General features: G+C 37.0%; 1 protein-coding gene across 1 annotated transcript; it reads left to right on the top strand.

Annotated features, from left to right (window-relative positions):
- The first annotated feature begins 6923 nt into the window (after positions 1-6923).
- Positions 6924-9895, top strand: LOC148851352 (protein SOSEKI 2-like). Its single transcript, XM_088946646.1, has 6 exons — positions 6924-7262; positions 7333-7570; positions 7670-7739; positions 7914-8026; positions 8111-8819; positions 9459-9895. Exons 2-6 carry the CDS (start codon positions 7387-7389, stop codon positions 9586-9588), a joined length of 1206 nt encoding a protein of 401 aa, XP_088802772.1. The 5' UTR covers positions 6924-7262; positions 7333-7386; the 3' UTR covers positions 9589-9895.
- Positions 9896-11301: the final 1406 nt, after the last annotated feature.

Below are 11301 nucleotides of genomic sequence, written 5' to 3'. Positions count from 1 at the left end.
TCATATGTGTTTTATAATAATACCAAAAAATACCAACAATATAATTCATGAACTGAGCATTTCAAGTCACATTGACCACGAACCTGGAAATTAAGGTCTGTAGTACTCTATTTTGTTTGTGTTGACCTTTTTTCCTGGTCTATGTACTCAACATTTTTCCGCGGGTAAGGCTTTTCAAAAAAAAAAAAAAGAATTAATGAATAATCTAATTCCAATGAAAAGACAAAACTGACAGTATGTAATTTGTTTTGGTAATATGACAGTATGTAATTTTGGGGTTCACAATGCTTTGCTTAATAATATCTATGAATTTTCACATGCATCGATCCAGTACTCCAACATTTTCTTTTTTGATTCAGTCTTTCTTATGACCTCTAAATGCAAGACACATGGTGGGCCTCATAATCTCATTATTTTCTGATAAATTCATACATTTATTCATAGTTATCCAGTATGAGAGATGTAGCTAAGAAGTGGAGTTTTGAAACTAAAGAGAAAAGAGATATAGAAAAAAAAATAGCATCTAATATCTTTAAATTAAACACTTACTTTGAGCAATGGAGAAGAGAGATATATCTTCTTTAGAATTACATATTTTATTATTCTGAACCATTTATTTTGTAAGGAGCAATATAAAGAAGAATGGTGAAAGAAAATAGGAAACGAGTGAAAGTTGATTTGGCCTCTTGGATGGGACAACCGATATGCCTGATAATAGAGGAAGGTTGCTTGGCTTAATAAGTAGAATAAGACAATGCAAGTTAGTATTATTATTATTATTATTATTTTTCATTTGTGTGGCCTAGCTATTTCCATGAAGGGCAAAAATATTGACAAGAATCAATAATTTTACACTTGGAAGAACAAGGATATTTTCATTTGTGTGGCAACTTTTTTTGTAACATAAAAGAAGCTACAACTTTTTACGGATGCACAGGACATGGTTTCAAAGATAAAAGCCAATCAACTTCTAAATAAATGAATGGATCTAGCAGGCGCCTAATAAACATAAGGTACAACCATTTTTTTGGCATACTATTTTTTTTTTGGATTTTTTCAAATGTATGTACATAAGCAGGAAAAAGCAATGTTTTGGCACATAATATTGCTTAGTAAACTTCTAGGGACATATGGAAAATAAAACTTTCATGTATAAAGTATAAACCTCCAAAATGGATGAAAAAGTCAATTGTTTATGGGTCGGGTCTGATTTGGGACAAGGTGGACCAGTTTTGAACTGATTAATAATCTGTTCTATAAGATAAGACCCAAAAGTATTGATGAACCAATTATTAATTGGGATAATTGGATGTAATCCTATTATACTTGACATGTATAATTACATATGATAATAACAATTAATGCAGACTTTCATTTTTTTTTATAATATAATAATCTTAATAAAAAAATGCAAAGTAAAATAGTAAATTGTTTGTATGTTGATAAAACAAGTGATTTTAACCAAAATTATTTGGGAGAATGACTGTTTAGCACACCTCATAATTCTTAGCCCTATATAATACTATATAGGTGGGATGAATCTTTACATCGTTGTCAAATCCACGAGTAAGATGCGGTTTATAGGGAGCTATGGGAGCTGTAATTTCAGATTTCTGTGGTGGAGTGCATCGTATTTCACTGGAATTATATATATACTGTTTAAGTGTGTTAGTATAATTAGTATTTTACCATTATTAGCTCATTGATTCTAAAGATGAGATTTTTCTAATTAGTTGTACATATATCTCCTAATTGTACTTTTTTCTTTTTTTATAGTTTCCTATATAGGTTGGTTTCTAATTTAGGTCGCCAACCATATTTTCTTTAGTGTATTCCTAGCTCTATTATAAATAGGTTGTAACCCATTGAATTCAAGATAGAGAAATATTATTTTCTCCATTCATCTTCTTTATTTTCGTATCATGGTATCAAAGCTCTCTACAAAAGCTTTGTGATTTTTTTTTCTACGTTTAATCACCACTTAGACCCGTTTGATCCTCTTGAGTTCAATACTTGTGTTCAAATTTCTTTTAAATTTTTGCTTTTTTTAACTCAGTATTAAGATATTCCCTTGATTTGTGTTGCTGCGAAGTTATGTGTTTCTCCTCATGGATTCATCTGAAGCTGCTCAACATGTCTCTCATCCCATCATTGTTACCTTCGATGGCTCAAATCATGATTTATGGTCCCAAGAGATGTGCAGTTTTCTCAAGGGACACCTTCTATAGCAATATGTGACTAGTGAGATTCCTAAACCTACTAAAATTGTTGATGAAACAGAAGATAAATTTGTTGAACGAGTAGAAAAATGGGACGGGAAAAATCACCAAATATTGACTTGGTTTCGTAATACTTGTATTGCAAGCATCAAGTTGGTATTTCGCAGATATGACTCTCCTAAAGAGGTATGGGATTTCTTACAAGCTTGCTATTCTATTTTTGATGATGTGCATCAGTTTCAGCTCTATAGGCGTCTTCACCGTATGAAGCAGCAACCTGAACAGACCATTCACAGTTATGTCTATGAATTATAAGTTCTTTGGGATCAGTTAGCATAGTGTGAACCTGAATGGGATAGTATCTCTACAACTACTACTTATTCCAAGCTTCGCGATCGTCAACATGTTTGGCATCTTCTGATGACTCTCAGGGATGAGTATGAACCTATTAGTGGTACTCTACTTCATCGTAGCCCATTGCCTTTTCTTGAAGTTGTGATCAAATATTTGTTTTCTGAAGAAACTCATCTAAAAACACTTCGAGATGAGCGATCCTTATTATCTACTGATGTTATTCTTGCTACTCCAGTCACCCCGGTTACGTCTAGTACTTCTTCAAATTCCTTTAAATCTTCAAAAAGAAGTTTTTGCAATTACTGCAAGAAGATTGTTCGTACTATTTCTGAGTGTCGCCGCTTGTAAGCCAAAAAGGCGTCTGGACAGAACTCCTCATCCATGGGTTCTCAGGCTTTGAATTCTACTGTAGCTGCTGCCACAAAGGGTTCTTCTGATAACACCTCTCCAAAATTTTCTCTTAGAGAACTCCAAGCTCTTCTTCACCAGCTCCAACCTGATTCTGGTATTCCTTCTAATCTAGTATTGTCTATCACTCCAGGTACTTCCTCATCATGGTATTTTGATTCTGCTTGTTGCAATCATATGACCTCCAATTCATCTCTGTTTATTTCCAAGGCACATCCTTCTATTGCACCAATCGTTCATACTGCCGATAGTTCAACCTTAACTGTCAATAGTGTAAGAACTATTTCAACACCTTATTTGTCACTACCTAATACTTTTTTGGTACCTAAATTATCTCTAAATCTTATATCTATTGGACAATTATGTGAACTTGGTTTTTAATTACATTTTTCAAGTCGTGGTTGTACTGTGCAGGATCCATAGACAGGGAAGATCATTGGGACAGGCCATAAGGTTGGGAGATTGTTTGAGCTATCATCTCTTCAATTACCATCTCTTGCTGCTGGTGTCACCTCTAGTGTATGGCATTCTTGCCTTGGTCACATTTCTACCTCTAGATTAGGATCTTTAATTTTTAATGGATGCTTGGGTACTGTTAAAACAACACTCTTTGATTGTGTTTCATGTCATCTTTCAAAACATCATGATTTGTCTTTTAATATAAATGATTCTATTTCCTTAGCACCTTTTGATCTTTTTCATTCTGATATTTGGGGCCCTTCACCTCATAATACCATGGATGGTTCACGTTATTTTGTGATCTTCATTGATGATTTCTCTCGATATACATGGATTTATCTTATGCGTAATAAATTTGAATTACCTGCAATTTATATTCAATTTGCCACAATGATCAAAACTCAGTTTTCCTCTACCATCAAAATTTTCGCACTGATAATGCCATGGAATATAGAGATTCTATCCTTACTCAATTTCTTTCACAAAATGGAACTATTATTTATAGATCTTGTCCCGATACCTCTCAACAAAATGGGTGTGCAGAACGAAAATATAGGCATATTCTTGATATTGTTCGAGCTCTTTTAATATCTTCCTCTTGTCCTGAATGTTTTTGGGGGGAAGCAGCCCTCATTGCTGTTTATACCATCAATCGCATTCCTTCTCCTGTTATTGGTAACATTTCTCCTTATAAACGGTTGTATGACCATTGTCCTGATTACCAGTCTTTTCTTGTATTTGGTTGTGCCTGTTTTGTTCTATTACAACCTCATGAACATACCAAATTGAAACCAAAAGCACGTTTATGTTTTCTCAGGTATAATATTAAACATAAAGATATCGGTGTTGGGATCCTCTTTCCCAACGACTTCACATATCTCATCATGTTATCTTTTGGGAACACAAAATGTTCTCAAGTCTCTCCCCATTTCGAGTTACCACGACATCTTCACATTTTTTTTTTACTGATCCTATTATTTCACTTTTTTCTGATGATTTACCTACAGGTCCTACTAATCCTTCATCTGATAGCTCTCATAGTACTGTACAACTTGCAACCTCTCCCGATGCATCTACCTTGGCTATGGATCCTCCAATTCTGCCTTCTTCTGAGCCCTTGATTCCTCCTGATGAATTAGATCCTGATCATTCTGATACTTCACTACGTTGTTCTGGTAGGGTCACTAAACCTTCCATTCTTCTTCGTGATTTTCACTGTTATTCTACTATTGTATCTTTATATGAGCCTTGTACTGACCCTCTATGACAGAAAGCAATGGCAAAAGAAATTCAAGCTCTTACAAGCACTCATACTTGGGATTTAGTTGATCTACCTCTAGATAAATTTGTGATTGGTTGTAAATGAGTCTACAAAATCAAGACTCGGGCAGATGGTTCAGTTGAAAGGTATAAAGCTAGATTGGTAGCTAAAGGGTTCATACAGGAATATGGCATTGATTATTAGGAGACTTTTGCCCCAGTAGCTCGTCTCACTTCTGTTCGTAGTGTTATTGCAATTGCTGCTGCTAAGCATTGGCAGCTATTTCAGATGGATGTTAAGAATGCTTTTCTCAATGGAGATCTTTCTGAAGAGGTTTATATGTAGCCCCCTCCTGGTTATGATCATCTCCCTAATCAGGTTTGTCGTCTCCGTAAGGCTCTATATGGATTTAAGCAGGCGCCTCGAGCATGGTTCTTCAAATTCAGCTCTACTGTTTGTCAGTTTGGTTTTCAACCTAGCACTTATGATCATGCCTTGTTCATTCGTAAGACCTCTCAATGTTGTGTACTTCTTCTACTTTATGTGGATGACATGATCATTATTGGTGATGATTTGCAGGGCATTTCAGATCTCAAGTCATTTCCTAGCAAACAGTTTGAAATGAAAGATGTTGGTCAACTGAATTATTTTTTAGGCATTGAGGTTTCCTCTGACCAATCTGAATATTATCTATCTCAGGCCAAGTATGCCACTGATCTTGTTTCTCGTGCAAGACTCACTTATACTAAGACTGTTAACATTCGAATTTAGCCTAATGTCCATTTATCAGCCACTGATGGTACTCCTCTTAGTGACTGCACATTATATCGGCAACTAGTTGGCAGTCTTGTATACCTTACTGTTACTCGCCCTAATATTGCTTATGTTGTCCATATTGTAAGTCAGTTCATGTCTACTCCTCGCACTACTTATTATGCTGTTGTGCTTCGTATCATTCGTTATGTCAAGGGCACCTTGTTTCACGGACTTCACTACTCCAGTTCTTCATCTCTTTATTTGATTGCATATTTTGATGCTGATTGAGCTGGTGATCCTACTGATAGACGCTCCACTACTGGTAATTGCTTCTTTCTTGGAGATTCTCTTATATCTTGGCATAGTAAGAAGCAAACGATTGTCTCTCATTCCAGTACTGAAGCTGAATATAGAGCTCTTGTTGGCACTACCTCTGAGCTGTTATGGTTATGATGGTTACTCCATGACATGGGAAATACTCATTCATTTGCTACTCCCCTTTACTGTGACAATCGTAGCGCCTACAGATTGCACACAATGATGTTTTTCATGAGCGCACTAAGCATATTGAGATTGATTATCACTTTATTCGTCATCATGTGCTTGAGGGTACTGTTCGTCTTATTCCCGTCTCTTCCTAGGATCAATATGCAAATATATCTTTACCAAAGCTCACTCTCCTCTTCGCTTTCATGCTCTAATTGGCAAACTCCAGATGACTGATACATTACCATTTTGAATTTGAGGGGGGATGTTAGCATAATTAGTATTTTACCACTTGATTCTAGGATGAGATTTTTCTAATTAGCTGTAAATATATCTCATAATTATACTTTTTTCTTTTTGTATAGTTTCCTATATAGGTTGGTTTCTAATTTAGGTCGCCAACCTTATTTGCTTTATTGTATTCCTAGCTCTACTATAAATAGGTTATAACTCATTCAATTCATGATAGAGAAATCATTCATCTTCTTTACATAAAATATAACAAAAATTACAAGAAAATAAAACCAAAATTTTATATATTATTAATTATATAATTGGTTTGGGTTCAGAACAGTAAGAATCATTCCCAACCCAATTATTAATATTTAATTGGGACACAAACCACAGAACCAAAACCCAAATGATTGGTTGGATCGGTTCAGATCTGTCGGGTAAAGCTGACCCATTGACAGTTTTTGAGTTATTTTTCCCTGCTTTTGTTCCTTTTCTCCCCCTCTTTTTGGATTCATCCAATTCGAAAGTCAACTGGACCACAACCTTCCTCCTTCCCCCACCCCTCCCAAGAAGCCAACGTACTGCAGGCCCATTAGTCAGTTTGAGCAGCTTTAATAGAATGAGCGTCCATTGCGCCACAATCCAAATCCCCGTGGCTGTTGAACGTTGGCGTGGCCTGTAAACCTCTGTAATAACCCAACTGCCCGAGACTTACCTTTTTAAAAGTGCAGCCTTTCTCTGTTTTCAGTCTTTTCAACAAATCTAGGTCAGATGAGATGAGCTAACATGCGCCGCTGTTTGTGGTAAGCACCATCATCTTGTCTTTGAGTTGTAGAGGGGCGGTGCATGGACGAATCACTGATCGCTGGGACATGCAGAGCTGGTAAAAAAGCTTAGGTTTTGGTCAGTTCCAAGAGATCTGGTTATTGCTTTTCTGCCTTCGTTAGGGATCTGAGCTAAGCTAGTGCTACAGCGAGACTCCGAGAGCGACCACTCTTTATATTCTGCCTTGCACCTCCCTCTCTCAAAACTTCGCAATTGCATGATAAATTAACCACTCTCATTCCAGATTTACGCCTATCGAGGTACCTCCCTCACTCTCTCTCTCTCTCTTCCCTGACTCTGAGTAAATGTAAGATAAGTGGGGTATTGCAGGTTAGCTTACCTTTACACATCGAGGAGGAATAATAGAAACTAGAAAGTGAGAAGATGGATAGCCGAGCAAGGAGAAGTAGGGAGACGAGCCCAGACAGAGCAAGGGTATATGTGCAGCCCAAGACCAAAACCTTCAAGAAAGTTCAAGTCTTGTATTATCTTTGCAGAAATGGACAGCTTGAACATCCCCATTTCATGGAGGTTCCTCACTTGGCGAATCAGCAGCTTCGTCTGAAAGGTAGAAGTAGAACCGTAAAATTTCTTCTTATTCCTTTCTTTTTTTGTTGGCATTTTCTGTAACAGTTTTATTTCTTTGTTCTTTTCCTTCGTATATCAGATGTTATAGATCGGCTTACTGTTCTCAGAGGTAAAGGCATGCCGTCTCTGTTCTCTTGGTCCTGCAAAAGGTATAGTTTTTGTTTACTCAAAAATTATTACCGTTGTGTTTTTTGTTCTTCATAACTTTAATTTTCGGTCGTTTTTCTTTCATATTTTCATTGAACTTCACTTGTTATATATCTGATTAGCCTCTCAGATTTTTAACTCCTTTTAGACGTTTGTTTGTCTGGTTACTGATTTAGGAGCTACAAGAACGGTTACGTGTGGAACGACTTAGGAGAGAATGACGTAATCTATCCAGCTGAAGGAGCTGAGTATATCCTCAAGGGGTCCGAGCTTATAGAAGGATGTGCAGGTTAGTCTCCAATCACATCCTCCCCTTTCCTCCCCATGTCCTGACCATCCCCCTCTGTCCATGATTTTCTCTTCTTTGAAACAGAGAAGTTTCAGCAGCTTCAAGTAAGCAACAGGCAACACAGCTCAGAACCCATTTTTTATTCCAAAAGAAAACTACTCGTTAGTCCACAACACACAGAACCAGAAGAAGTAGAGTACGTACGAGAGGAAGAGGAAGCAGCAGCAGGAGACAGCAACTCCAACACAACAAATACATACTCTCGATGCTCAAGGGGTGTCTCGACTGACGAAATCGAAGAGCGCAAGAACCACCATAAAATCCAGAACAATTCCACGGAGATCACGTTAGACGACGGTTCTCCTCCTTCGACCTGTTCGACCGTTTCAGAGAAAGCACACGAAGCCAACAGCAATTCTCAACGGTTCCAAGATTGCAACTCGGACTCGGTCCCTGAGCGCATAATGACTCGTAACTCCGTTTTGTTCCAACTCATCGCCTGCGGAAGCTCAATGGCAACGAGGGGAAGAAACGTGAACGTTCCTTCTCCCACAGTCACAAATGCAAGGAAGAGTAGTAGTAGTAGTAGCCTTCATAAAGGAGTTCTCTGCAGAACAGCAACAAAGATGGCGGAAGAGGATGAGATCAATTACATGTCAGAGAACCCGCGGTTCGGCAACCTGCAATCGGAAGAGAAGGAATACTTCAGTGGGAGTATCGTGGAGTCGATGACAGAGGACCGGGCTGCGGTGGAACCGGCCTTGAAGAAATCGGCGTCGTACAACGAAGAGAGGTTTGTCTCTTTCCTCCCTCCCTCTGGCTCTGGTTATGTTGACTCAAAATGTTAAAGCAAGCTCGGCCGCGTCATGCCCAGAGTCCAGACTACAGGACGACTCCTGTATCAAATTGAAAAGAACGAGACAATCGAAGGTTCAACCTAACCAGATCGCCTATTTTACTATTTTATGCTTTGTGGGCCAATAGTTAATAGATAGAAGTTGTGGTGACGCTGGCTCCAATGTTGGCCCATCCAATGAAAAGTTAAATTTGCCATATTTGGTTGACATGTTTAAATTATTATTAGATCTTGTTTGTTTTTAGTGGAGTATTTAATGGGTGTTTAAATTCGGTTCAGTTATTTCGGTTGATTTGGCCTAAAAAAATACATTCAAACCTAACCCATAATAGCATTAATCAAAATATATTAAGTATAAATATTAATAGTAATTATTAATATGAATTGAATATACATTTACATTTTAATCGACCAGATCGATTTCAATTTGATTTTAATATTTTCAAATCTAATTCGAATCATGAAAATGGTCTAATCAAAATATCATTAGGTTGTATTTCTAAACTGAACCGGTCAAATGAATACTCCTAATTGAAGTGCTGCTGAACTTAGTCCAGATGTTTTTTTTTTTGGCAGGAGCTCGAAGGTTGGATTGGGAGAAGCAGTAGAAGAGGAGGTGGAGAAGGAAGCAGAGGAGAGGTGCATGATGAAAGGGAAATGCATTCCACGGAAAAAATCATCATCCTCCAAACAACCAAAAAAATGATAAAAATGAGAAAAAGTACTAGCGCCTTGAATTGAATGGAGTGGGGGTGGTTGGGAGACGTAACTGGTAGCTTTTATTGTAATAGCAGTGTGTAGTGTTTGTGGTGTACTTTTTAAATTCTGACTTATTGCGGAAGGATTGCAACTGTTTTGACGTTGAAATGTGGAGGATGGACGTTGATGTTTAGATCCAAACTAGTTGGGACCCGTGCAATGCACTGGGAATCCAATCCGTTTGGTCATGTCATTAAGGCCATTCTTAGAATTCTTTCAGGAAAGAAGGGATTTTAAGAAATTTCATCTCAAAATCACTAATACTATTTGACACAATAATTTGATTCTTGTTTCTTAGAAATTAACAAAATCAAAAGTAACAAATTTCCTTGAATCAGTTCTCTAAATGTTTGATAGACACAACCACTTGTTATGGAGTATAGAGTGGTGGTAAATCTGTTCATTGTCCCATGTAGGATATGAATCATAAATATTACAAAGATGCTTTAGAACAAGTTAAAAGCATCTAATCAAATGAGGTTTTTCATTAGCATAATCACTCTATTAACCAGTTGTTTGACATGAGAGTCTTCAGAAAAGATAATATAGGGAGAATGATGGGTTTTTAACCAATTGGATCAAACATTATAACAAAAACCTGAAAGACACAGTGAACCGATAGTTTTTCAAAAGTTCTTGAAAACGGCTGGTAGCAGTTTTCCTGTTCATTGACTCGGTGAACCGACTTTGACAACCATCTTGGCTGGTAGCAATTGTTCCTGTTCCGTTTTTTTTTTCTCATAAAAATTATAGAAAATGGCTGGAGATGGATGTAGAACGCTGGATAGTGAGATTCAGAGCTGTAAGGAAGGGGATGAAGAAAACCGAGCATCAGAAAACACATCTTGGCAAGAAATATAGAGAACAGAAGGGAGAAAACCCGCTTTATGCAAGAAATACAGGCTTGCCTTACAAGGTAGAAATGCTCAAGGAAGGGCGAAGATGGGGTGGTATTACAAGATTGGTGAAATTACTGAATTAACTTGGATTTCACGTGTGATACTCACACACGTGTTCGTTAATTTGAAAGAACATGGTGAGAATTAGACTGGTGCCAGAATCGCGTTTCTGCGTAGTGACTTTTTTTTCACTTCACGGAACTGCATTTCTGGCGGGATTTTTTCATCCCGTTTCGGATGAGAATCACCAACTGAACCAAACGTGATTCTCATCCTGAAAATCACCAGAATCAATAGAATCACTCTTGGAGAGTGATGCCAAACGGGGCCTAAATATCCAAGTATGAATTATGTAAGAAATAACATAAATTATTAGTAGTGTATTTAAATTAGGACAAATAAATTTTAAGAAATAAACACTTGAATTTTTTCTATAAAAGGAAAAATCTATGATGAAGAAAAGATATGATAGGGAAAGAGTTTTGACCGATTAAAACCAACCCATGAATTTTGATAAATAACACCTGATTGGCCATAAAAGTAATAAATGAGAAATTTGAAGAATGATTTCAAAAAATCTGAAGAGTAGTAAATGAGCAATCTCCAACAATAAAAGTAGAAAAGACAAACCCGTGTGAAAGAAAATCTTAAAGGCCATAAAAGAGACCCCATTTATATAGTGCTAGAGAAGAAAAAATCAAATCTCATTTCTTCAACAATTCATTTAACAATTTACTAGAATTGAAAGAAGGAAACTCATT

Source organism: Nelumbo lutea, chromosome 5 (genome assembly GCF_056320005.1).
Source record: "Nelumbo lutea isolate HS-2025 chromosome 5, American lotus-T2T, whole genome shotgun sequence".
Lineage (NCBI taxonomy): Eukaryota > Viridiplantae > Streptophyta > Magnoliopsida > Proteales > Nelumbonaceae > Nelumbo > Nelumbo lutea.
Note: the sequence above shows the minus strand (reverse complement) of the source record. Positions and strands in the feature narration are given on the sequence as shown.

What these genes read in the sequence shown, in the direction of transcription:
- LOC148851352 (XM_088946646.1), top strand. Translation starts at nt 7,387, where the DNA reads ATGGATAGCCGAGCAAGGAGAAGTAGGGAGACGAGCCCAGACAGAGCA. An exon ending in TTCTCTTGGTCCTGCAAAAG is followed by an intron (nt 7,740 to 7,913) that starts GTATAGTTTTTG and finishes TTACTGATTTAG; the next exon opens with GAGCTACAAGAACGGTTACG. An exon ending in GCTTATAGAAGGATGTGCAG is followed by an intron (nt 8,027 to 8,110) that starts GTTAGTCTCCAA and finishes TCTTTGAAACAG; the next exon opens with AGAAGTTTCAGCAGCTTCAA.